The 27,069-nt window shown below is 47.9% G+C and overlaps 2 protein-coding genes across 5 annotated transcripts in view; both read right to left on the bottom strand.

Annotated features, from left to right (window-relative positions):
- Window positions 1-27,069, bottom strand: part of TCF3 (transcription factor 3) — a 271,367-nt gene that overhangs the window by 114,430 nt on the left and 129,868 nt on the right. The gene's annotated exons all lie outside the window — the stretch shown is intronic.
- Window positions 1,127-26,195, bottom strand: MBD3 (methyl-CpG binding domain protein 3). 4 transcript variants are annotated; one of them, XM_061601467.1, is made up of 7 exons: window positions 26,093-26,195; window positions 13,521-13,680; window positions 11,153-11,290; window positions 8,216-8,306; window positions 7,064-7,241; window positions 5,682-5,873; window positions 1,127-3,212 (listed from the first exon to the last, which is right to left on the bottom strand). In XM_061601467.1, exons 1-6 carry the CDS (start codon window positions 26,158-26,160, stop codon window positions 5,687-5,689), a joined length of 822 nt encoding a protein of 273 aa, XP_061457451.1. In that variant the 5' UTR covers window positions 26,161-26,195; the 3' UTR covers window positions 1,127-3,212; window positions 5,682-5,686. The 4 variants fall into 4 exon arrangements, with proteins under 4 accessions (XP_061457451.1, XP_061457450.1, XP_061457449.1 ...); XM_061601466.1 differs by lacking the exon at window positions 26,093-26,195 and adding an exon at window positions 23,706-24,347 and having other exon boundaries at window positions 1,127-2,671; XM_061601465.1 differs by lacking the exon at window positions 26,093-26,195 and adding an exon at window positions 23,706-24,344.

Here is a 27,069-nt window from a genome sequence, read left to right as displayed (position 1 = left end):
TCCACTTTCAACCACACCAGGCAGGCCCGGCGCCAGCAGCCAGCCAGATCAGGCACTGGCCAAGGGCCCCTGGAGCCCAGAAGGGTCCCTCCTTAGGCTGGAAGAGCACAGCTGCCACTCCGCGACCCATGCTGGCATCAGTGTGACGGCACCTACCCTGTGGAATTCCCTCCCCTTAAATATTAGGCAGACGCCATCTCTGTAATCTTTGCGGTGCCTTTTGAAGACTTTCCTCTTTCAACAAGCCTTTTAAGTCGAGGCCTATCCCAGTAGCTTTTTAATTTTTTTTTTAAAATGTTTTTAAAGTTTTGGTGTATTTTAAGGTCTGTTTTTATGTGTTTTTAGTGCTTTTGTTTGCCACCCTGGGCTCCTAAGGGCGGGGTATAAATCAAATAAAATCAGGTCGTGGGGCAAATCGTGCCCAGCAACCCAAAGCTGCTGTGGATTGCCTAGTGGGAACTCCACTCTCCCAGGCAACACTCCCTCCCCATCTCAGACAGTCTGGGCTTAATAGGCTCGCCCACCCCTTACCTCTCATCTCCCAAGATGGTGATGGGGTACCCCTAAAAGGTTGATGCCCCCTAGGGCTGACATGGCAACACAAGAGGTGTGGCAGCTGAGCCGCCCACACTGCCTGCATCGTGCGTGTGTGCCTACGCACTTTGCTTTTCTCAGGGATCTGGGTAAAAGAGCTGGACCCATTAGAATGACTGAGCCTTGAAAAGCTCATAGAGATGAAAACAGGAAGTGGGGAAGAGTGACACTCTTTCTAAATTTCTCCTTCAGCTCTATGCACCTTTCAAGAGAGAAAGCTAACCAACCTCATAATCAAGAGGGTGGGGGTCAGAGACTTTGTGGGTGGCTAGGGGAAGATCTCAAGAGCACTACTGGGCCTCCAGGCGCCATGCTGGTAATCCATCCTCTATTATCCGCAATCCAGACAATTTTTTTTAAAAAAAACAATGAAGATGAACCGTTGCTTCCACCCCACCCACCCCATTTGACTGCTTTTTCCTGCATTTTCCAACTCTACAACCTCCTTATTTGAGGACACACATCATCATCCACATTCAGCTCAACAGTTTCTCACCAAGGGGTGGGGGGGGGTGGGGAGGACAGAGATGAATTTATGAAAAACATTTTTTATTACAAAACTAATAGTTCCCAACAAGCCTGTACATTACAAATGTGATCACGGCTCAAAGTACATCGGTTAGGACTAAAGGAAAAAGGGTACGTGTGTGACCGTGTGTTTGAAGACATACAAAAAGTTTTTGATAGGACACCATGAAGAAAGTCCGCAGTACTAACGGTTTTGTCACACTAACATCCGAGAGCAAATATGAATCTTGTTGGTTTGGTTTTACTGCCCGCAAAGCGTAAAAAAGGAAAGAGGGTTTGCTTGGGGTTACCTGCCAAGATGGATGAGAGAGAGTGTGGAAAAGATGGGAGAGGGAAGTGTGTGCGTGCCAGAGATCTGCATTGTGGATTACCACAGCTGCTTGAATAACTTCCAGCTGTTTGAGCAAACTGGCAAATATCTCCATTGCAAGTATTACTCTCTCCTTATGTTATTCTCCAAAGAGAGAGCCTCACAAACTGCTTTGGATCCTGGTTACAGGCTCCAGACGGAACGTTTCCACCTTTGGGGATGAACACCCCCCTCCCTCAAGGAAACAAAATTCAGCAGCAGGGGTGGCCATTGAACTGGGTGCGGTGTGGAGTTCCCCTCTCAAGTGAGGAAAAGTGGAACCTCAGGAGAATCACCCGCCGTACCTCAATAAGAAGCAACACCATATGCACTGTGGAAGCTGCAACGCAGCTATCAAACATGGTTGGTCACTCACAGGCAGAACAGTGAAACCCTACCACTAGAAATTCAATGTCTATTGTAAAGTTCATGGGAAGACGAGGATCCCACAGGCAGCCTCTTTTCTGCCGTTCGGTGCCTTTGCCCAGGCAGCAAAACCAAGCCAGGATTTACTTCCCGTTAGCATGCAAACCCGGAACCAACAGTTTAAATGGCTTCCAAACGAGCCAGGATAAAAGCAAGCCAATTAAAAGCGCAGATATGTCTCCTGCCTTCTTGTGAAGCCATCAAAGCAACATTTCTGGGTTTGATGCCAATGGGAGGGGGAATGCTGCTTATGCATATCATGATTTTGCATTAGCTTCCGGCGTGGGAAGCATTCAAGGTACGATGCTGAACATGTTAAAGCAGATCCTGCATCATTTCAAAACTGGATTGGTTGAGCTCCCCTTTGAGCGGACATTAAAAACAATTAGCATTTAATTGGGTGAGGCAAAGGCACCCTCCCCCGCAAATAATTTTAATCTGATAAAACAGATAATGGCCAATGTAACCCTCCCCCTCCTCTTTAACAGTCATGAAAAAACACATACTATATAGCACCTTCAGCTTACAAAGGTTTTTCTCCAATTATTTTTTTAAAGCAGTGCCACTGAATAGTCTTTCTACAACGGACTTTGTGTGTATAAAACCCCCCAAAACATTTGCACTCCAGAGAGTTCCACGCAAACCACAGTCACCTCGACTCCTCCACGTATTCAACTCAGCTTACAGTCTGTCCGGAAGAAAGGGGTTTTCGACAGTCAAATACCTTGGATTCTCATATTCCTCACACCCAAACAGGAAGGCACCCTTCTGCTCCTTTAAAAAGCAAGACAGACAATCTTCAACCCCCACCCCAAGAGTCAGCTGAGAAACAAAACACAAAAATGTCCATGGCAAGATCTTGCAGGAGGAACAGATTATATCTACAACTCAAAAACACAGTCCGGGACAGCGTGGTCCCAAATTATTGTCCTCACAATGCCCTCTCCCCAACTCCCGGTTAAACCAAAAAAGAAAATTAGTGTGGGGGGCATGTGAGGTTGCTTTTACAAAGCTCAGGGAAGCCTGCTCAAGTCACACTGCTGGTTTGCAAGTAAGACGGTACGGTCAGATGCGTAGTTCCTCCAACTTCCTCCCTCCCCTGTGACACTTAAGAAAAATTGGGGGGCGGGGAAAGGAGAAAGAGAGAACAAATATGGTTTTTAGTGAAGTCCATCTTCAAACTAGCCAGGATCTACTCAGCCACTGGATTCTAAGGCTTCCTGCAAATTGAGGTCAAACACATTCACAGGCAGTCTGAAGACACGCTCGCCTTGGCGCAGGTCAGGACTCAAACAGAGTTCTCAGCAAGAACACCCTGAAAAGGGGGCGGGGGGGAAGAGAGAGACAATAAATCACAGAGGACCAGCATGTCGCACCTATCCCTGTCAAGTGTGAGAAGAATGCAGCGGCCCCTTCCAAAGTTGACCCACGAGGAATTACTTATTTATGAAATTTATATATGAAATTCTCCCAGAAGGAGCCCAGGGTGGCAAACAAAAACACCAAAAGCACTTTAAAATATCTTAAAAACATAAGACTTCAAAACACATTAAAACAAAATGTCTTTAAAAGCCATTCCAGCACAGACGCAGACTGGGATGAGGTCTCTACTTAAAAGGCTTGGTGAAAGAGGAAGGTCTCTACTTAAAAGGCTTGGTGAAAGAGGAAGGTCTTCAGTAGGTGCCGAAAAGATAATAGAGATGGCGCCTGCCTAATATTTAAGGAGAGGGGATCCCAAAAGGTAGTGTCACAACCCTAAAGGTCTCCTTCCTTCCTGTTGTGCAGAATGGACCTCCTGATAAGATGATATCTGCAGGAGGTCCTCACCTGCAGAGTGCAGTGATCAACTGGGTATATAAGGATATTACAGGTATCCTGGTCCCAAGTTGGGTAGGGCTTTATACACCAAAACTAGAGCCTTTCACTTGGCCTGGAAGGTAATGGGCAGCACCTCATCTGTAGTACAAAAGGGAAGGTCACATCCGCACCATGCACTGAAAGCACTCTTATACCACTTTAACAATTATGGCTCCCCCCCAAAGGATTCTGGGAACTGTGGTCTGACCTCTCAGATCCACAATTCCCAGCACCCTTCACGAACGCCAGTTCTCACCATTCTCCCACGGTTGTTAAAATAGTACAAGACTGCCTTAAACGCATGGCTGTGGAAGTGGCCTTATTCAAATGCTCACATTTGAACACAACGTAAGAGCCTTCCGGATCAGGGCGAAGGGGGCTCATTGAGTCCAGCATCCTGTTTTCACAGGATGCCCGTTAAAGGAAGCCCACAAGCAGGATTGGAGCTCGAGTGCAACAGCCACTCTCTGTGCTTGTGATGCCCAGCAACTGAGAAGCATACTGTCTCCGGCTAGGGAGGCAGAGCCTAGCTAGGAAGCACAACCTACTACTTAATTTTTTTTAACGACTGAAGCTTAGGGGTCTCAAGATGCTGTGATGGGAACTCACCAAAGCTTTTTTTAAAAGCTTCATGAAAGGCAGGCGTTACCACTGGTCATAGCAGCTAAACAGAAGCTCCCAAGATCAGAGGCTGGGGAAACTGCCGCAATCTCCTGAGGTCTGTGCACAAAACACCCTGCTCATGATGTTTCCCCAGGTGCACGCGGCTGGCTACTGTGCATGTGTGGAAAAAAACTCCACTATTTTTTTGTTGTAATGCAGTACAGTACCATTCATTCGAGATGGACAGCGTCAGTGTAAGGTTAGGGTCCAGTGAGAAATGTGGCGTCTTAGTTTGTTATACTTATCAAATGTATTCATAAAGTTCTTTCCCCCCCCCCATCATCCTGTGCCTAATGGTCAGCTATCAAAGACAGAAAGGGTAATACAGTATATTAAAGCTTGCACATATCCTTGCTTCCTGAAGAGTGTGAGAATTTAGACCTATGGGAAAGGTCCTGGCCGCAACAAAATATAGCGTGGGTTAGAAGGCGTTGTCTGTTGTGGCAAAGGCCTGGAAGAACAGGTTGTTGCCTTTTAAAGTGAGCAATACTATACAATTTTTAAGGTTTTAATGTGAATTGTATGTTTTATGTTGTGCGTCGCCCAGAGTGGCTGCAGAACCAGCCAGATGGGAGACTAATACATTTAATAAATAAAATAAAAAATAAATGTGAGATTTAAAATAATAATACAATAGTAGAGTTGAAAGGGGCCTGTAAGGCCATCAAGTCCAACCCCCTGATCAAGGCAGGAATTCAGCTTAAAGCATTCCCGACAGATGGCTGTCCAGCTGCCTCTTGAACAGCTCCAGCGTTGCAGAGCCCACCACCTCCCGAGGCCATAGGTCCCATTGTGGTACCGCTCTAACAGTTAGGAAGTTTTTCCTGATGTTCAGCCGAAATCTGGCTTTCTGTCACTTGAGCCCACTATTCCCTGTCCTGCACTCTGGGACGATCGAGAAGAGATCCCGGCCCTCCTCTATGTGGCAACCTTTCATGTACTTGAAGAGTGCTATCATATCTCCCCTCAGCTTCTCTTCTCAAGCCTAAACACGCCCAGTTTCTCCTCGCAGGGCTTTGTTTCCAGTCCCCTGATCATCCTCGTTGTCCTCCTCTGAACCCATCCCAGTTTGTCTGCATCCTTCTTAAAGTGCGGTGTCCACAACTGGATTTAGTGGTCTGCCCAATTTTGCCTCTGGCCCCGCCCACCACAGGCATGACCCCCCCAAAAGATTGCCATATGGGAACGAGACCCATATGTTCCCTACTCCTGGTGTAGATGACAGGGAGGGGACATTATCAGTACTGAGTAGCTGCTATAGTACCTGGACTATACATTCTCCACCTCCGGGCCATGATCTAAATCCTCCTCCTCCTCCTCCTCCTCTTCATCGCCCCCAGCATTCTCCGCAGGGGTCTCGCCATCCCTCGCAATCTCCTCTACGTGAGCTAGCATGTCAGCCATGAGTGCTTCTTCCAGCCTTTTGCGCACCTGCTGGACAAGCTCCTCTTGTTTCCTGTCAAGGACAAACTAGGATGGAATCAGCTTGACAACAACAAAGAGCCACATACCCCAATTGTTCCTTTGGCGTTTCCGCTGCACGTGGGAGAGACGAATATGGAGACCCCTCACAACCAGGGGGTGGGCAGGTTATTTTATTTAAAGATCTGAAAACGTAACTTTTATCTGCTGGTCGCAGGGCTGTGGAGTCGGTGCGCCAAACCTTCGACTCCTCTATTTTTCTACTGTCCGACTCCTTCAGAAATGGCAAATGTATATTAACTAGTAATAACAAATTTACTGTAGCACAAGGCATTTCATCTCCACCACGTGAATCATCAGGCTAGATTGATAGAGCATAACATATGTTTATTTGATTAAAATTTCTGAACAAGAAAACTTCCCTAAATTCCTATGAAAGTTTTTATTTTGAAGCCGCGGTGGGTACATTTCTACTGACTCCGAGTCCACCCAAAATTGCTTCCGACTCCACAGCCCTGGCTGGTCGTCTTTCAATTGTTCAAACATGGAAAACTTGAGATAATTTCAACATGTCCCTGAAGGGGCTGACTTGTGCAGCTGTGGTAAGCTGAGCAGGCCCTAGCCAGCTGGGGAGGACTAGCCTCAGGGGGAGGCAATGGTAAACCCCCTCTGAATACCGCTTACCATGAAAACCCTATTCATAGGGAAGCCATGAGTCCGGATCGACTTGAAGGCAGTCCATTATATATTATCCCTTTGGTAAAAGAATTTCTGGAACATTGCCATTTTGGAACACACACCCCTTCCTTACGATCGATTCAAGGCACGAGCTGAAAACGGACGCATTTCATGTGGTATGGCGGGGCTTTATTTTATATACCTCTGAACATCAAATGCAGCAGTACCTGTCATCAGCCTTTTGCGAAATCTGGGACTCATAATTTGCTTTTGGACTCCGTGTCACTTTATTTTATGTCGCCATCTGTGTCTTTTTTAAATTTTGCTTTCATTTTAATTTATTATTATCCATTTATTCAAATTAAAAAGATTTTAATAAATAAATAAATAAAACCAATCTGGGAGAGGTGGGGAGGAAGTCAGAGGACGGAACTATCACACTTTAACTTGGATTCCTCCACTGAGCAGGCGGTTGAATTTGATGCATGACCGTCAAGAAGAGACCCTGCACTTCCGAATGTGCCACTATGCTACTGCGTTCGCTACCTGATGTCTTCATCTGTCACCATGAAGGCTTTGCAAAGGGGCTGAGAGGTGTTTAACCAGACTCCGGGATTCTTTTCCACAGCGGCGGAAAGCTGTCCGGTAATGGGCATCGTGCTGGTGTGGAGAGCACTGGCGATGGCGGAAAGGAGAGTCTCGTCGGTGCACCCAGGACCCACACCTAGAGAGAAAACAGAACCCAAAAGCAGATGAAGTCAATTCCCTTGTCCCATGTGCAGAGCCAAACCTAAGATGAATACAAGCGGGGCTGCAAAAAAAGTGAAGTCCTAGTTCCCCTCTATTCGGTACTTGTTAGGCCTCATCTTGAGTATTGAATCCAGTTCTGGACACCGCACTTTAAAAAGGATGTGGACAAACTGGAGCGGGTTCAGAGGAGGGCATTGAGGATGATCAGGGGACTGGAAACAAAGCCCTATGAAAGAACTAGGCCTGTTTAGCCTGGAGAAGACTGAGGGGAGATAGGATAGCACTCTTCAAGGACTTGAAAGGTTGCCACACAGAGGAGGGCCGGGATTTCTTCTCGATCGTCCCAGAGTGCAGGATGTGGAATAATGGGCTCAAGTTGCAGGAAGCCACATTTCGGCTGAACATCAGGAAAAACTTCCTAACTGTTAGAGCCATACAACAATGGAACCAATGACCTAGAGAGGTAGTGGGCTCTCCAACCCTGGAGGCCTTTCAAGAGGCAGCTGGACAGCCACCTGTCGGGGATGCTTTAAGTTGGATTCCTGCCTTGAGCAGGGGGTTGGTCTCAATGGCCTTAGAGGCCCCTTCCAATTCTACTATTCTATGGACTTCGCTCCCACACAGGAAGTAGCAATGTCTACTTACTGTAAAAAGAGGATTAGACAAATTCAGGGAGGAGCAGAAGGCTATCAATGGCTACAAGCCATGATGGTTATGGTCTCTTCCCACTGTTGGTGGCAGGATGGCTCCGAACATGAGTTGCTGGGAATTGGAAGTGGGGAGAGTTGGTGTTGCACTCAAGTGCTGTCTGGGGACTTCCCATTGGGGCATCTGGTTGGCCACTGTAAGGACAGGATGCTGGACTAGACAGGGCTCCCCTACAACCCAATCCAGCAGCCAGGCCCTGCTGATATTCTTATAGCTGTTGAAACAGTTCAACTGGAGTACCTTGCAAGCCTTTTGGAAGGTCCATAGTTTTCACTAGCTCCTCTGCGATATCGAAGGCATTTAAGCCACTTAGCTTCTTCTCCCAGAAGAGCTGGAAGAGAGAGAGGAGAGAGTGAGAGCAGGGCTGTGGAGTCGGAAGCAATTCTGGGTGGAGTCGGAAGAAATGTACTGACTCCGACTTCAAAATAAAATTAATATTTTAATATTTATTAATGTTAATACATTGATATATATTTGCCATTTATGAAGGAGTTGGACAGTAGAAAAATAGAGGAGTAGGAGTTGGAGGTTTGACATACCGACTCCACAGCCCTGAGTGAGAGTAGTTCATATATATATATAAAAAATGTCCCAGGTTGGGGGGGAGAGGAAAAAGAGACTGGTCAGGCATGTTTGTCTGCACATGGTGAGAGTCATTAATCCCAAGGAAACTACTTTACACCAAGGGCAATGCTGGCTCTTTAGGATCTCAGCCAGAGAGAGGCCTTTCCTAGTTAAGCCGCTTTGGGTTCACTCTTGTGAAGGAAAGGAGCTAACAAATTTACTAAATAGTCTTTTCTAATTTAATTTATTAAATTTAATCTGTATGCCGATGGGCAAGACAGGGGCGAGGGAGATTTCATAGTTTTGAACAATGCTTCTCTCTTTTAAAAAGCATCTATTGGATTGCTCAATAGTCAGAAGAGCTTTCTTCCTCTGCTGCATGTGAAAGAGCTGCTTTTACTTGGAGGCGCAAAGAACATAAATACTCTTCAGATCTGGGACTCCTACTTAAGAGCGGTTTGCACGATCAGCGCACCATGTGGGGCTCTTCCGGAGCTTATTTCCTCCCTTCCCTTCCCTAACCAACCCATTTTCTCCCAATTATTTATTTTTATTTGTTTCTTTCTCTTTTTAAATGTGCCAGATTTCCTTAATGGTATTATGACTTGACATGTTTTGCTGCCGTTTCCACCCTCCCTCATTGCTTATGCTTGTTGTTACTTTTATTGTTACAGAAACTTTTTTAAAACACACACAACAAACTATGCATTTTAAAAAAGTAAATATTGGAATAAGCAGCAAGGAAGGTCACCGCTAACTCTTTCCCAGTTTTTTAAGAGCTGTAATCAACTACAGTAGGGCCCCACTCATACGGCGGGTTACATTCCAGACCCCTGCCGAAAAGCGGAACTCCATCAATAAACAAAACCGCCATAAAAGCGGAACAAAGCACCTTATGAGTGGGGCCTTACTCTAATTGAAAACTGCCATATTAGCGGGCCGCCGACAAGCGGGGCCCCACTGTATATCTTCAGAAAGATAACATTCTTGCCAACGACAGTTTTGTTGTTATCATTTGTTAATAGATTTTATTTTGCATCCATCCACTCCCCGGTTATTTCATTCCTATTTTTCATCAAGTTTATCAGAATAATATATATATATATATATATATATATGTACGCTCTGACATCTATTTTCTCCTTATTTTTTTTTGTAAAGTACTTCTGGAAGCTATAGAAGTAGAAAAGAATATGGTAATACCTCAGTTAACAAAGGAGATAAGTTCTCGCACATCACTTCTTCAACCGAAACTTTTGTACCAGAGGTAGGAATAACATGGAAAGGATAGGGAGAGGTTCCTACACTTGCTCATACATGGTGCTTCAACAGGGGCTTCAAAGGGTGCCTATCTGGCCCCCTCCCTTTCCCCTCCCCTCCTTTTCCTCTTCTGAATTGTATTGGATCCTTCCCTCCCCAATACTGGGAGAAAGCAAGAAATCTCTCTAAGGCAACACAGGGTTGTCAGTTTCACCCTAGCAAAGCAAAGGCTTATCAGTTTCGCTTTAAAGGAAAGGCACAGGCTTGAAAGTTTATCCATAGCAAAGCAAAGGCAGGGGCAGTTCAGAAATAGCAAAGGCACGGGCTGCTCAGTTTCATCTTAAAGCAACGCCACAGGCTCGAAAGTTTATCCACAGCCAAGCCAAGCCAGTCGGTTTCACCTTAAAAAAAGCCTTCCTTAAAATGAGCTTTGTTCCTGGAGGATTTGTTAACTGAGGTATTACTGTAACAATAATTTGTATGCTCCTGTTCCACAGATGTGCCTAAAGCAGCTCACAAACCAGAGAAAATATAATGCGAGATCAGCTTGTGTTCGTTTCCGTGCATCTTAATGAACAAGTCCAGCAGAACCAATTCCTTCCCAAATCAAATCAAGACGATTCGTTAAGAGCATTTCAAGCCTCATTGGCAAAGCAGGCAGTCATCAATCAAATGCACATCATCAACCGATGCTATTTATCTGTCGTTACAATTGCACAAGCCAGGGTCCGATAGGGCAAAACATTCCAGGGCAGTTTTAAGAGTCGAACCGAACTAATTCATGCTCAGTGGCAAAGACCCGGCCTGGCACACAGAATGCCCCAGATTCAGTCGCTGAGATGAACGGGATGTGAATATGATAAACAAACCAGGGATGGGTAACCTTTTTCAGCCAACCTCCCAGGGGCCACAGGCAAAGGCTGGCAGAGCAACGGATGCGAGTTTCACCTTTGTACAGTAGGCTAATTTCTACACACATTCCTCTTAATCCTTCCTCCAGGCCAGGGAAGGGCCAGAGCTCAGTAGCAGAGCACCTGCCTTGGGTGCAGAAGGTCCCAGGTACAATACTGAGCTAGACGGACCAACGGTCTGACTCATGCTATTTCTCAACCTAGACCCCCTTCACTGGGTTGCTGCGAGGCTGAAAGTATCACAGAGTGATGGACATAAATAAGACAAGCTTATTTAAGGCAAACAACTTATCTCCTGACATCGTAAGAAGATCCCCGTAGGATCACGTCAAAGGGAGGTGGGGGGGACCCATCTAGACCAGCATCCCGTTCTCACAGAGGCCAACCAAATGCCCCAATAGGAAGCCCGCAAGCAGGACACAAGCGCCAACAGCGTGCTTACCTGGCGCGGCTGATCGACTGCTTTCTGGGGGTCGCTCTTCACTTTATTGCTGGGGTGATTGGTGATCTTGGTGACCGGCTGCTTGAAGATCGAAGCTGTCTGCCGGACGGGGAGTGCGGTGTTTAGGTCAGGCTTGCCCTGAAATGGATGAGGGGAAGGAAGAGGAATGTCACCTATTCCCACTGAGCCGAAGGCCTGGGTAAAGAAGTGCAGCGTCTCGACCAATCGTCGAAAAGCAGACAGTGATGGCACAAGACGCCCCTCAAAATGGAGGTCATTCCACAACCTGAGAGGCACGAGAGAGAAGGCCCAGCCACCCCTCAAACCACAGAGGGTGTCAACACTGTTAACAAGGCCTCCCAGTCTGCCAAGAAAGGCACCTTTTGCATCTTATAAGAAGGAATTGGCTAGTTCAGACCGTTGCTGGTGATGCAATATTGATAATGCCTTTGTTGCATATGATGCGGGTGTGCCCTGTGGCGCCACCTTTTTGGTTAAAAAAAAAAAAGTTTTGTTTTGGAGAAAGCCTTGATTTGCTGTTAAATCATATTCCTATGATGTGGAGACTAACAGATGGACAACAAAAGTGGATCCTGCAAACCCTTATGGTTGCAAAGAGACTAATATTTCAAGGTGAGAAGGATAAACACCTGCCATCCTTCACTCAGTGGTCTGAAGATGCCACTGCCATGTCTATATTTAAACATGTATCTTAGAAATGTCAGTCTAGGTCAGATTTCTATTTGGGCTTATGGACTGCCTATATATCTTCCTATATCTACATTTGTGTAAGGTTGTCGCCATGCTGCAGTTCTCACGGCAGCCAACAGATGGTGCTGTGAACTACAGCCATTTTCTTCCTCCTTGGCTAGCCTTGTGGAACGGGAGGGTCTCTGTTCCGTTGTTGCTGCTGCCACTGGGCAAAGTAGGAAACATCTTAAGCCCCACTGATCCCCTACACACCCTGCTGCTGCTGCAGGAAGCATGAGAAAGAAGCCTACATTTTAATATGCAGACTTCCCTCAGTGGCAGCTTGGGAACCCTGTAAGGGATTTTGGCAGGTGGGTCGGACAATCCATCTGCTACTCACGTTGAGGGCTTTTTTCGGGGGGGGGGGGAGGAATCCAAAGGGAGGTGGGGCTGGCAAGTTCTAAGTGAAAGGAGGAGTTGGTGAGCAAAGCAAGCACCAGTGCAACCTCTAGTCTGCTGTATATTTTGGAAAGTTGTTTTGTCCATTTGCTCTGCATTTGAACACCCCCTTAGAATATCGTAACCAAGTTTTGCATGACGACTCCCGAGAGCAAGGAGCAACTTTGCTTGGATACCACTGGACGCCATTTTGATTCAGGATGGAGGACTGAACCTTTCCAAACTGCACTGATTTTTCTTTTTAGCGTTTTCATCCTAATGCTGTTGGGTAAACTGCAATATACAAGCCTGCCAAATTTGGTTACAATCAGTGCAGTTTTTACTTATTTGTATTTGATTTCTTGCGTTTATACCCTGCTTTTCTTTCATGCACAGAAACCCAAGGTGACATGCATGTGGTTCCCATCCAGGCACTGACCAGGGCCAGACCTGCTTAGCTTCAGCAAGGTGGTGGCCTCATGTGCCTTCAGACCACATAGCCTAAAAGGTCCAGTCCGCCATCTTGATTCACTGATTATAGAAGATGGTGGTTAGGTGGGGAGAAGCACAATGGGACAGTACAGAACTTTGTTTGAGACATATTTTATAACTGTTATTAGACATATTTTACAACTGTTACTCTTTTTTTGTTCTGCTTTTGATGAAATGTATATTGTTTGAGATTTACTGTTTGGTTTATGTTTTACGATGTTTATACCTTTTTGTCTAGCTATTTTTATAATTGTTACCTTTTGTTTTTGAAGATATGCATATTGTTTGGGATCCATTGTTCAGTTATGTTTATTTAAAATGTGATACATTCGTTTTCTTTTACTATCAACTGTACAACTTTTATGTTGCAAAGCGCCCAGAGAGCTTCGGCTATAGGGCGGTATAAAAGTGTAATAAATAAAGAAATTCATAATAATAAAACGGTGTCCAACTGTATGCAAACCAGAGCGTGGAAAAGTAACTTTTTAAAACTACAACTCCCATCAGCCCCAGGGCTGATGGGAGTTGTAGTTCAAAAAAGTTACTTTTCCACGCTCTATGGCTGCATACACACCATACATTTAAACCACATTTCTCCTCCCAAAGAATCCTGGGAACTGTAGATTACCCCTCAACAAAACAACTTTTCTAGATGCCAGGTGCATCCCCGCCCAGGAATCTCCAGACGCGCACAGGACGGTCAAACACAAGAGGGGCTGCAAGAAGGCCGGTTGCCGGCCGGCCTCACCTTGGCTTGGCTGGAACAGTCGTAGCGCATCCGCTGTCTGTTCTTGTTCACTTTGCTCATAAGCATCTTCCCTGTCCGGAAGTCGAACGTGCTCAGGTCCATGGAGTTCCCCAGGTAACGGGCCAGCTGAGGCTTGCTTCGGAATTTCTTCCCACTCGGGCTGAGGACACAAGAGAGAGATTATAGTTTCTAGAATGCTGGCTGGCGTGGTGGGTAGCGTTGCGGCGAACCTGGTGCAGCAAAAGTGCCAAGTACCAAGTTAAAAAAAAAAGCACATGCACGCAGGACGTAAGAAAATAAAGAAAGAGAAAAATCTCTGAACTTCCCAGGGGCCGCATGCCGGTGGTGGTTGGGGCCAGAAGCAGAAGTGGGCAGAGCGACAGGGTTTGACTCTTACCTTTGCACAACAGGCTACGTTCTAGCCACTCCAGAGTTGGAAGTATCTGTACATGTAGCATATTCAGTGCTAGCCTTACTCAGCAGTAGACCGATTGAAGTTAATGGGCATGACTAACCTCTGCTCATTCATTTCAACGGATCTACTCTGGGGAGGAGAGCCTGGCTGGGAGTCCAGAGGCTGTGAGTTCAAATCCCCGCTTGTATCTCCTGGGCGTAAAGGGCCAGCTAAAGATCACCCCCACAGTGAGTGGCTCTGGGGTGACGTGCCCTGCCACCTGTGCAGCCGTGGGCAAGCTGCATAGTCCCAAGGAGCCCAGTTGCCCCCCAGCTGGCTGTTGTGGACAAGGAAGGGGCAGGCTTGTGCAGCTGTGGCAAGCTGAGCAGGGCTAGCCACAGAGGGAGACAATGGGAAACCCCCTCTGAATGCCGCTTACCATGAACACCCCTGATCATAGGGTAGCCATAAGTCGGGATCGACTTGAAGGCAGTCCATTTCCATTCACTCTGAGGAGGACTTAAGAGGAATACAACCCACACACCTCTTTATCCCGGTAAGCATTACCCCCAGCTCAAGGCCACACTCCAGCCAGCCAAACGCAAAGGGCCGGTGAGGGGGCGTGGCCTGGGAAAGAGCCCCAGGGGCCAGAAAGAGGCTTAGAGGGCCACATGCGGTCTCACCCCTGCTGCAGGTGTATCAAAAGTGGACAGGCGCCATTTGTCCCCCACACACGCAGGGGATGCAGAAAAGTGCTCTACGATTCAAGTCGCTGATGGAGGGAGGTGGCGAAGAGACCCGTTGTTTGAAGGCGGAAGAGCAAGGAGTTCATTCCAAGGCATCACTGCTTCCCACATAAAACATTAGACCAAAACATCCTTTGTGCCAACATTTCCCTTGGGCTGGTTGCCACCCACCTTTTTAGGATTTCCGCCCCCTCCCACATCCAGAAGTTGTATCCCAGATCACTGGCCCACCACTCACCCTGAAAGAGGCCAGTCATTGATATAAAAAAAAGGCCTCTCTGCGTTTAAAGCGTTCTTATCAGTTTTTAAATAAAATCTCCAACAATGCCAAAGATATCTGCCGTGGTTACTCCCCTGAAACAAACCCAAGGCCCTCTTAAGCAGGGATGGGGAGCCACACCTTTGAAGCTTGAGGGCCACATTTCCTTCTGGGCAAACTTCTGAGGGCCACATGCCAGTGGCAGGTGGAGCCAGAGCCAAGAAAATGGGTAGAGCAACAGAAGTAAAATTCAGCATTTGTACATTAGGGTAGTTTCGCCACACACTCCTTGTCCATCAGGGCAAGGGCCTGAATCAAGAGTTCAAGGCATCCCAGCCAGGCAAAAAATGCGCAAGGCAGGTGCAAAGCAGGGCAAGTGAACGGGTGATCTGGAGAGAGTCCTGAGGGCCACATTTGGCCCCTGGGCCCAAGGTCTCCAACCCTTACTCTTAATGCAATATATCAGACAGTTCCTATCTGGACAGGGATAACCTGGCTTCAGTTGTCCATGTTCTGATAACCTCCAAGTTAGATTACTGCAATGCGCTCTACGTGGGGCTGCCTTTGAAGACAGTTCGGAAACTGCAGCTTCTGCAAAATGCAGCGGCTAGATTGGTAACAGGGACCAGACGGTTCGAACATATAAAACCAATTCTGGCCCGCTTGCATTGGTTGTCTGTATGTTTCCGAGCTTGATTCAAAGTGCTGGTTTTAACCTATAAAGCCTTACACGGCTTGGGACCACAATACCTGATGGAACGCCTCTCCCAACACAAACCCACCCGTACACTACACTCAACATCCAAGGCCCTCCTCCAGGTGCCTACTCCGAGAAAAGCTGGGAGTCTGGCAACAAGGGAGAGGGCCTTCTCAGTGGTGGCCCCCAAATTATGGAATTGTATCTGTGACGAGGTGCGCCTGGTGCCAACACTGTTATCTTTTGGGCGCCAGGTCAAGTCTTTCCTCTTCTCCCAGGCATTTTAGCATGCGTTTTTAAATTGTTTTGTTAAAAAAGTGTTTTTAAATTTGCATATTTGTTTTTAGTGTTTTTAATTGTTGTAAACCACCCAGAGAGCTTCGGCTATGGGGCGGTATACAAATGTAATAAATAAATAAATAAATAAAGGTAAGGCTCAGGCCTTTGCTGTAGCAGGTCTTTCAAAGTGGCCTTTGGATAGGACTGGTGCCAAGGGATGCGAACGCTGGGTGCGTTTCAATTCCTGGGAGAAAGTGCTGGGTGGACGCTGCAGCTAAGGAGTTTCCGGGAAGGTCTCTCACCTCTGCCACAGTTCTGCTCAGCGGCTGCAAGAGTTGCAAAAGCCCCGAGAAATCTAACACATGGGAATGTGCAAAGGGCGATGAGTAGTTGGATTGCCAGGCCAGGCTTTCCCATGGAGAAAGTCAGGTCCTTAACAAAACCAGAGGGTCCGTGTCTTCAGAGGACACCTGCTAATCTCCGGGGACCTCGGCAAACATCACAGCTCTGCAGGCAGAGGGCCCAAAGCTCACTCCCCAACCATCTCCAGCGAAAACAGGGCCTGCCAAACTTCTGTTCATTGGCTCCTTTGATGAGTTGATCCACATTGCCACAAACCTTAAACCAAATTCTTAGGAATATAAATGAAGTACAAAGTCAAGAATTATCTTATTAAATGCAGAGGTTTGTCACTGGCAAGGCAGGAGCGCTCTGTACATGCCCATGTCTGTTATTTCTGAAACAGTTCCCAATTCACACACTTTTCGTACTATGCCTGGTAAACACCTTTTCCACCACTAGACCCTTTTCAATCCCCCCTCTGGTCTTTATTCACCCACTGCCCAGTCCTATCGACCCCAGGGAGTCAATATCAGGACCAGATTGAGGACAATGTATAGATCCTTCCCTGTTGGGACCCTAGAAAGCTGCTACCAGTCAGAGTAGACCATACTAAACTAAATGGATTATATTCAGAACCATGAGGACTAGAATCCTACTTGATCTTTAGGGGACGGACCACAGCTTGGTGGAAGAGCATCCGCCTTGCGTGGTGTCCTGGTTCAATCCACGCATCTCCAGGCAGAGCTGGGAACCTCCTGAGAGAAATCCTGGAGAGAGCCTGTCAGAGTAGCCAATACTGAACTACACGAATCAAGGACCCCAACCGTATGTGAGGAATCTTCTATGTTCATAATTGTGTCCTTACATCACTGGCTTGATTAACTTTTTGCAAACTTAGGGTTGCATCCAAGTAAGCGGTACTCTAATGAGACCCACTGAAATTAATGGAACCTAAAGCAAGTCACACCTATTATTCCCAATGGGTCTACTCTGATTGGCCGAACTATGGATTCCAACTTTAATTTTCAAAGCTGGTTCCGGAGCGGCTAATTTCCCATTGCGAGTTAGGATCACCACTGATACACCCCAAAACGAATCTCAAAACAAATGCAGAAAAGCACACGTAACGTAACAGACACAGGCAGTGTCAACACTGGTAAGTTCAGAAGCTGCAGCTAGGGCAAAATGCAGCAGTTCAACTGCTGCCGAAAGACTTGCACTGGTACCCAATTAACTACTGAGCCAGGTGCTTGTGTTGTTGTTATGCGCCTTCAAGTCGACTACGACTTATGGCGACCCTATGAATCAGCAACCTCCAAGAGCATCTGTCATGAACCACCCTGTTCAGATCTTGTAAGTTCAGGTCTGTGGCTTCCCTTATGGAATCAATCCATCTCTTGTTTGGCCTTCCTCTTTTTCTACCCCCTTCTGTTTTCCCCAGCACTGTGGTTGTGTACAAAGCCCTATACAGCTCGGGACCAGGATACCTGAAAGGCCGGCTTACTCCTCATATACCCAGTTGAATCACTGTGCTCCGCAGGCCAGGGCCTCTTGCAGATACCATCACACCAGGAAGTCCATTCCGCACAATATATTAAAAGAAAATGTCTTTTAAAATATGTTAAAACAAAACATCATTAAAAACATTAAACCCTAATTCTACTTTATTCTAACAGAGTTTATTCTAACACAGACACAGACTGGGATCATTCCCAGTCCGCTTCTGTACTGAAACTGTTTTAATTGTTTTACGATTTGTGTAATTTGCCACCCTCCTTTGAGAGGAAGGGCGGGATATATAGATGATAATAATATGCCCCCTCCCCACTCAGCAACTTGGCACACACACCCTGATGTGAAGAGACTTCTGAATCTCAGCGCCTTTAAAAATAAACGTGAAGCTTCATTTTGCCTGGGCTCATCCCCTCAGCCTCCTGGTAACAGAAAAGATTTGAAAAGGCAGCTGCAAAGCGCTGAAAACGATTCTGCACGCTCGTCCCATTTAAAGGTAGGCCTGCATTGTAAGGCTTCCCCCCCTATAGCTTGCCCCAGCCACTGAGGACAAAAAAAAAAGCCCCCCTGCATTTCTTTCACTCTTTTATTTTATTTGCAACTCCCAGACTTTGGGAAGCGCAGATTAAGATGAATGCATCGCAGCCCTATTCAGAGTGTCTAAACAGCCTCCATATGTCTACTCTGCATGGGCAAGCGAAGGCCTTTTGTCCTTTTTTAATGTTTCTTTTCATAAAAGGCTTGCAAATGCATCCCTGCTCTTATTACAAAGGGGCAGCCTCATCTACCTCCTCTTTTTTCCCAGTTGCGAAGAGGGTATAATGCCAGACATTTTTCACAGAGCCTGGGGGGGGCAAACCCCCCCACAAGGGGCTTAATTTAAAAAACAAGCAAATGGAAAAAAATGCACACAAAATCAGAATTAAATGATGGATTATATAGAGGGAAAGTTCCAAACTTTGTCCCTGCAAGGGTGGACGTTTGGTGGTTGACAGATGTCTGCCAAGTTGCCAGTGTTGCAGAGGATCCTGGGAAACATTCTAGGTCAGGTCCGTGAGGTTTTTGTAGCTAACAAACTGTTGTGAAATGAGTCATGACTGCTCTCACTGATAAAACTCCCAAGGAGCTCCAAATACATCAGAGTAATAGTGGCCTGATATAATAAATAATAATAAAATTTTATTTGTGAGTCGCCTATCTGGCTGAATTAACGGCCACTCTAGGTGACTTACATATACAATAAAATCCAGTATAAAACCAATACAACATACTAATATTTAAAAAACTAAACACCTCTTTCAGGTAATTAAAAACTAACATACCCCAGATTTCCCATAGGCCTGCCTGAATAGCCAGGTCTTTAAGGCTCGGCAAAAGCCTATCAAGGAGGGGGCATGGCGAAGATCGAAAGGAAGGGAGTTCCAGAGGGTGGGGGCCACAATCAAAAATGCCCTCTCTCTGGTTCGCACCAGCCTAGCTGTTTCAACTGGCGGAATCGAGAGAAGGTCTTGTGTGGCTGATCTTGTTAGGCGGCCTAATTGGTGATGCTGGAGGCGCTCCTTCAGATAAACTGGGCCGACACCGTATAGGGCTTTAAAGGTCAACACCAACACCTTGAATTGGGCCCGGTAAACAACTGGTAACCAGTGTAGATCTACTAACACTGGCGTGATGTGATCACGGCGACGGCAGTTACTAATTAAACGTGCCGCCACATTTTGTATCAGCTGTAGTTTCCGGATCGTTTTCAAGGGCAGCCCCACGTAGAGCGCATTACAGTAGTCTAAGCGAGAGGAGACAAGGGCATGTACTACTCATGGGAGCAGATGAACAGGAAGGTAGGGTCGCAGCTTCCGTATCAGATGAAGTTGATACCAAGCTGCCTGACCCACTGCCAAAACCTGAGCCTCCATGGACAGTTGGGAGTCGAGAATGACCCCGAGGCTACGGACCTGGTCTTTCAGGGGTAATTTTACTCCATTAATCACCAGGTCTACATCTCCCAACTTACTCTTGTCTCCCACGAGCAACACCTCGGTCTTGTCAGGGTTAAGCTTCAGTCTATTCGTTCCCATCCATTCACTAACGGATTCCAGGCACTTGGACATGGTATCCACAGCCAACCTTGGTGAGGACTTAAACGAGAGATAGAGCTGAGTGTCATCCGCATATTGGTGACACTGCAGCCCAAATCTCCTGATGATGGCCCCAAGCAGCTTTACATAGATGTTGAATAGCATGATATCCATTTAAGATATGCACACCAGGCTCCGAAAATTAAATTTCCCCCCTATAGGCCAGGAGCAGGGAACTTCTATTCAGTACGAGGGCCACAATCCCTTTTGGGCAACATTCCAGGAGCTACATACTATTTATTATTATTTATTAAATTATACCCCGCTCTTCCTCCAGAAAGAGCTCAGGGCAGCAAACATATCAACAAACCAATTTAACAACAAGAAGTATTCTAAAAAGTTTTAAAACAGACTTACAATTAAAAACATTCTTTCATGCCTGATCTTCAGGTTGTCAATAACAGCCCCCCTAGCCACAAAGCGCCTGGGTAAAACAGAAATGTTTTCACACTCCTCCTGAAAGTCAGTAGCGATGGAGGCAGATGCACTTCTCCAGGGAGAGGGTTCCAGAAATGAGTAGCCACCACCAGAAAGGCCCTGTTATGGGCCACCACCAGACCGGGCAACTCTCATCAGCCTCCAAGATGGCTGATACTGGGGAAGGTGCTCTTTTAGATAGGTAAGGGGGTGGGTGGGGCAACTAATGTAAATTTTACCTTGGTATGGCAGGCTAGTTTCTATACAGACTCTCACATCACTCTGTCTATTTAGAAGAGGCATTCCTTCCCAAGGGAGGGGAATGCTGCTTCTTAGATCAGGGATGGGGAACTTGATGCTTCTCCAGATGTTGGACTCCAATTTCCAGCAGCCGTCTAGCAACATCTGGAGGGCTACAGGGTCCCTATCCTAGTATTAGCTCCTGGGCCATACTGGACTTTCCCATGTCTCATAGATGTGACACCCAACACACAAGGCGATATTCAATGCTAGTCCAACTCAGAGTAGACTCACTCAAGTTAACAGACGTGACTTAAGTTCATTAATTTCAATGGGTCTCTTCTGACCACTTAATATTCTACAAATCAAAGCACACAGATAACTGTGGCCTTGTTTTGAACTGGTAATTTTTTACAGGGGAAAAAAATCAATATATTGTACCAGCTCCAAATAATGAAAATCAGGGCCCCCGGGCTGGAGACTTCTTAAGTGTATTTGCCAGCCCTGGTCAAAACAGCCCCTTGATTTCTGCCTTTTTCAAGTGCCGGGTGTATGGATATTTTTGTCTGTTCTGCAACCTTTGCACAGGCCAACCAAATTAAACTCCTGGATCGCCAGTGGGCTACAATACAGTTTTGAGAACCTCCACTCTAGACTCTTAAGACTGGTCACAGATCCTTTGCAAAACATACAATGGTTTTGAGAGGTAAGGCAGGTCATGATTATGTGTAAATTTAACTGTCGTACCTTACAAAAAAGAAATACTCGTGCTATAACGTTGTAATCCTATTCCTAAACCTGAGAAGTTTTTTTTGAACAGGTGGGTGGAATTCTTTCACAAGCAAACATTTAAGTGTGCAAGTTCCTCCCTAGCTCAACTTAGCTGTTTATTTGCATTTTGGTTATCATAAATGAACATTCATTCTATCTATACTTTTGAGTTCAAAGTTTGGCTGATGGTGTCTTCAGTTAGTCTTTTCTAATTCTTATTTCTCACTATTTGAACATTTCTTTCATTGTATATATTGTTTTAAAAATTATAAAATGTTCGTGAAGTGCTATGACACTGTATAAATCAGAGGTGCTCTCCAGAACTCTTGTCTAGCCCTTGAGCATTTCCCCAGGCCACACCCCTCCTAAGCCACACCCCCTTCAACCTGATTTGTGCCCACCTTGAATACTTTCGTTTGGCCAGAGGCGTGGGCCAAGTGTTGCGCAGAAACTAGCGTACCATACAAAGATAAAATCCACATCCATTTGTTCCGCCCACTTTAGCCCTTTGGGCCCGCCCACCACCGGTACGTGGCCCTCGCAAGGTTGCTCAAGACAGAATGCGGCCCTTGGGCTGAAAAAATCCCCACCCGTTTTGAACAGCATGCATGGTTTTCCATGTTGTGTAAACGCTGTGGCTAGTTCTGACAAATGCTGCGGAACTTTTTAACACTGTATTTTATAGTGTTGTGACTTGCCCTGGGATCTTTTGGTGAAGGGCAGGTAATAAATTTAATAATGATAATACCTAATTTCCTGTATGAATGAACATGATTGCACCCCACATCCATCTCCCACAGCAATGACAGGAGATATAAATGTCCTCCCCCCTGCCTTATCTGTTGGCTATCATTTAATGCCTTAGACGCAAAATTCTCCTCTCTCACACATGCACGTCTATGCACCAGGGTTCCTCATCCCCCCCAAAATAGGCTGCAAATATCTCTAGTGCCTGCTGACAGCCTGAAGTCATACTGGGGCAAGGAGAAACCGTTCCCTATTGAAGCCCCATCTGTGCCCCACACAGTTATCTGCAGTTTGCACAAACCCACCCCCAACATGCAACAGATGCTTGCCAGCGGGCGCCAAACTTGGACACCAGAGAATTTTTGAGAAAAGCACCCTCGCCCTCCTCCGCAAAACAGGCATTGACTAAACCCTAGGCTGGTCGTGGCAACATGGCGCCCACCCACCACGTCCGGGGGCATTTGCTAACGGAGATCCACCCTCCTAGATCGTCCCCACTCCAAGACCCTTCCCCCTTTGCAGAGGGGGGGAGTCGAGCGGCTGGCAAGGACAGCCTACGAAGTGGGGATGCCATCTCCCCTACCGACAGGCGGCTTGCAGTCCCCCCTCCCAATTTTTTTAATTTAAAAAGGTTCATTCCTCTATATCGTCTTCCTTCTTCCTCTACCTAGAATTCTGCTGCAATTAGGGTTCCACTCCTAAGAGGTTAACCCCCCCCCAAGCCCTGATGCAATGAGGTGGGGGACATCTCATGCATTTGCCTGCTGGTTTGTTGCTATGTGAAAGCCCCCCCCCCCGTACTTCTACAGAGGAGAGCCACAATTTTCTAGACGGAAAACACATGTTCCTTCTATGTTGGGGGTTTTTTTTGCTGTCCCCCACTTTGCGATACCCCCTCACCAAGAGACACCCCAAACCTCCAATGCAAAAAGGAGCCAGACCAGTCTCATCCCCAAACACCCAATGCAAACACTTGCACTACAGCACCAGCAGCTGTGATGTATAAAAGGCATTTAAGACACTCCAACCGCCCCAAATATTAGCAGCAAGACCATCACACACACGGGTTGCAACCTTCTAGAGCACAGACAATTTATCCACGGGCTCTCCCCCACATTTCAAGAGGGTGCCCATTCAATCTGAAGCAGACCCTCCCTTAAAAAAATCCTGGCTTATACAAATTACTGCTCTGGCTGAAATTATGCGCTGGGCAACAGGGCTCCAGACACAAATGCACAACCCACAGCTGCCATTTGCGCCAAGCCTCCCACAATCCCCCCTCCGCAAAACTGGCACAAGCAGGCAGAGGCTCAGCATAAGCAGCCAGTCCCCCCCATGCTGTATCCAGCGTAGCCCCCCCCTTGTCACGAGGCGCCAGACTTTTGCAGTAGCCCCAAGCGAGGGCAGAGAAAAGGCAGGCTGGCTGTATATTACCCTCCCTTTGACTCGCTCCATCCATCACTGAACCTGTGTGCATGTCGATATTAGGTTTGCAATAGAGTGACAGACGTCTTTTTTTTTTTTTTAAATAGCAGTGAGAAAGCAAGGCAAGGAGAAAGGTAGGCGACGGTGGCGGCCGGCCGCAGCAGCAGCCCCCCCCTGCACCCTCCCGGCCGCCACCCTCCTCTTGCCCGCGCCACATTCACCTATAATAATAGACATCACTCTTCCCAGCGGAGAGTCCCGATTTTCTGGTCACTTCTTCCCTTTTCCATCCCTGCGGCAGGGCTGAGCACTCCCACCTCTTCCGATCCATCGCTTCCACGAGGCCCGGCTCTGGCTCGGCCCAGCCGCCTCCACCTCCTCGGGCTCCTGCCTGCCTGCTTGCGCCAAGGTCCCTCCCAGCCAGGGCTGCGGTGGTTTGCTTGCCTAGTTGCTTTAAATATAAAAATAAGTCCCCCGCTCCTTTTCTTCCTGCCTTGCTCGTTTCCTGCAGCTGGTGGCCACTGCAAGCTCCACTTTGGCTCACTGGGCCAGGCTGTTCCAGAGCGCCTCCCTCGGCTGGGATTGGAACGTTCCCCGGAGCAGCAGCTCTTCCCTCCAGCGCGCTGTCAACCTCGCCCCCCTCCTCTTCCACCTGCTTGCAAGGGGGCGCTGTTCTTCTTACCCTCCCGCTGTTGCTGAAGGCAGCGGGGGGGGGGGGGCGGCTCTTCTGAGGAAAGGGCGTCCCTCCCGCCGCTATAAAAAATCCTCTTCATTCATTCGAGGCGCGCCGCGCTTCCGCTCACCTCCAGACCGCCCCCGCGGCTGTTCCATCCTCTCGCGTTTCCTCCCCCACCCGTGCACAAAAAAAGAAGCGCACGCCCGTGGCAGGAAAGCGCGCGCCAGGATAGCCGTTGGCGCACGTTTTTTTTTTAAAGCACTCCCGTCAAATCCCGCCAAATTTAAAAGGGGGGGGCGCTAAAAAAGAGAGAGCGCGGCATCTTCGAAGGGGTATCCCTCCGCCCCAGGTGGAAATATAGTCCCCTCTATATATACACACAAGCCCTAAGAGGGAGGGAAATCTAGTCGGGCCGCGTACACGTGAAGTCCTGACAAAACCCGCACCTGCCCTCCCACTCATCAATCCAAAGCTCGACACGCGTGTAGTCGTGGCGACACCCGCACCTGCCTCTTTCGCCCCTCATGAGAGAAGCTCGACACGCGTCAAGCCGTAACAAAACGCGCGCTTGCCTCTTCTCCATGTACACATATACAGCCCAACGCGTGTGAAGTTGTAACAGAACACAGGCCCGCCTCACAAATAAAAGGCTAGACGCGTGTACAACGTCGAGCTGCCTCCACAGCGACTCCCGCTTTCTGCTCTGACACGCTTCCTCTCCCAGAACGTGTGAATGCAACCACTACGCCACACTTCTACCGGCTGTCTCCCCCACCTCCGAGGGGGAGGACGTGCCCCACATAAGTTAGCCTCCCCCCCAACCCTATCCAGCACTCTATACTGTTCGCAAAATGCAAGCCCCCCTTCTCCCCACATTTCCCCCAACTCCGGACAGGCGTTCCCCATAGACCTCCGCTGCCCCCTTGCTACTAACAGACCACCACCCCACGTCTCCCTCACCCCACACTAACCACCTCCCAGCTACACGCCCCCTTTCCAAGCCCCTCCGCCCCGCCCCACACCTTCACACGCCCCTCCAGCCCCACAGAGCCCCTCCCATGTCCCCTTGCTAAGACGCCTCCCCAACTGCCCCCCAGCTTTCCACATGCCTCAACTGCTCCCCTAACCCCATAGACTGCTGAACCCCACATCCTTTTCCCCATAGAAACTTACTGCTAAACAGAACCCCTCCAGGTCTCCTCTCCCCCTTTGAGCCTCTCAGCTTCTCCCCACATGCCTAGGGCCGCAGCCCCTCCTCTGCCCCCAAAACCCATCAAGTGCCCCCTTGGTAATAAAGCTCCCCATATAACCCAACCTCCCCTCGGGCATTTTCTCCTAGCCCCATAGATTCCGTGCATGCCCGTAGACTCCCTTCCCCAGCACTTCATGAAAGGAGCTCCAGCATTTCACCCCACATCGCCAAATGAGCCCTCCAACCCAGCTCGCCCCATGACCCCTTCTGCCCTTTTTCTTCCCCCTGCGCTGCAAATCCCCTGCCCCACATCCTGTGCCTCGCCCCCTCCTTGCCCTGCACCCCTAAACGCAAAATCCATCCCCACATCCAAAACAACGACCCACCCCCAAATCTTCCTTTTCTCCCCAAAGCGACCCCGATCTCCCTCGCCTGCCCTTGATCCACCAACTCTCCTCTGCCCCCCAAGACTCTCACCTGCCCCCTCCAAATCCACAGGCCTCTGCAAACAGGCTTCCCCCCTCCCCATAACCTGCGCCCAAGCGTCCTCCAACCACACCCAGTACCCCCCCACTTTTGCGGGATCACCCGCCCCACAGCGCCGTGCACAGAACACGGTGACCCACTGACCCCATTGTTAGAAGCAAGACTTTCGCCCCATTGCATGCATGCATGCATGCCTGTATACCCCCCTTGCACATTTGCAGCTGTGCACTGCACCCCCCAACATTTCAGCTCACCCCAAGAGAGGGCAGCGCGGGCCCCCTCCTCCTCTCTGCCCCCCAGCTCCCCCCGGCGCCTTGGCCATCTTCCTCTTCCTCCCCCGGGTAGTCGAGAGGCCGCCACGTGGTCCCAAAGCTCGCGACCCCCGCCCCTTTCCACCCCACAAGCCCCGCCCCACAGCAATCAGCCCTCCAGCACAGGGCGGGCAGGGGCAGCGCTCAGGGTTGCAAAAACCCTCTCCCTAATTTCCAGCATCATGCAATTATAAACGGCTTGCAGCCAACATTTGCCCTACTCCGAGTAGATCCATCTAAGCTCAGGGCTATGACTAAGGTAGGTCTATGAACTCCAGTGGGGTTTACTCTTGAGTAAAACTTAGTGAAATAGAGCCTAAAAGGGGCACCCCAGAATTTATCCTCCCCTCACAATTTTCCACATATGGGAGTTCACAATATTTTCTCTCTCTCTTTTTATAGGGTCCTGTGCCTTCAAAGCAGGAATACATTCAACAGGTGAGGCCCACTGCTCTTTTGCAGCATACAGACGGGGAAATGACAACCGGGTGAATTTCTGCCTTCCCCATACTATGTGCAAATTCACCTTCTCTTTAGCGACATAGACAGCTAAATATTGCTTCTACATAGCGAACGCACCCTCTCAGATAGGTATTTCATGCATTCATTTAATTAAAAAAATGATTTCATACTGTTCCTACTAAATAATAATACCTGTAGTTTACAATCCAATAGACACAAAGACAAGCCAGAACGGGAAACAGAAAAACTGCTGAATATCATTTTCATTTTCCAAATGTGCAAAATGCTTCTCTGAAGTAAGTCCTACTGAGTTCAATGGGGTTCATTCCCAGGTACATTACTATAGGATTCCAATATAGGATTCCTTAGTTACTGGACTAGGACCTTAAGAGACCAGCATTCAAATCTGCACTCAGCCAAGCCACAAAAGTCACTGGGTGGCCTCGAGGCAGTCACTG

Source organism: Rhineura floridana, chromosome 18, assembly GCF_030035675.1.
Source record: "Rhineura floridana isolate rRhiFlo1 chromosome 18, rRhiFlo1.hap2, whole genome shotgun sequence".
Lineage (NCBI taxonomy): Eukaryota > Metazoa > Chordata > Lepidosauria > Squamata > Rhineuridae > Rhineura > Rhineura floridana.
The sequence above is the reverse complement of the archived record's forward strand: the minus strand, read 5'-3'. Positions and strand labels throughout refer to the sequence as shown.

Coding starts and splice junctions, on each gene's coding strand:
- MBD3 (XM_061601466.1), bottom strand. CDS start 23,815: ATGGATCGGAAGAGGTGGGAGTGCTCAGCCCTGCCGCAGGGATGGAAA. Junction 7,242..8,215: donor CCTTCCAAAAGGCTTGCAAG/GTACTCCAGTTG, acceptor TTTTCTCTCTAG/GTGTGGGTCCTGGGTGCACC. Junction 5,874..7,063: donor GTGACAGATGAAGACATCAG/GTAGCGAACGCA, acceptor TGTCCTTGACAG/GAAACAAGAGGAGCTTGTCC.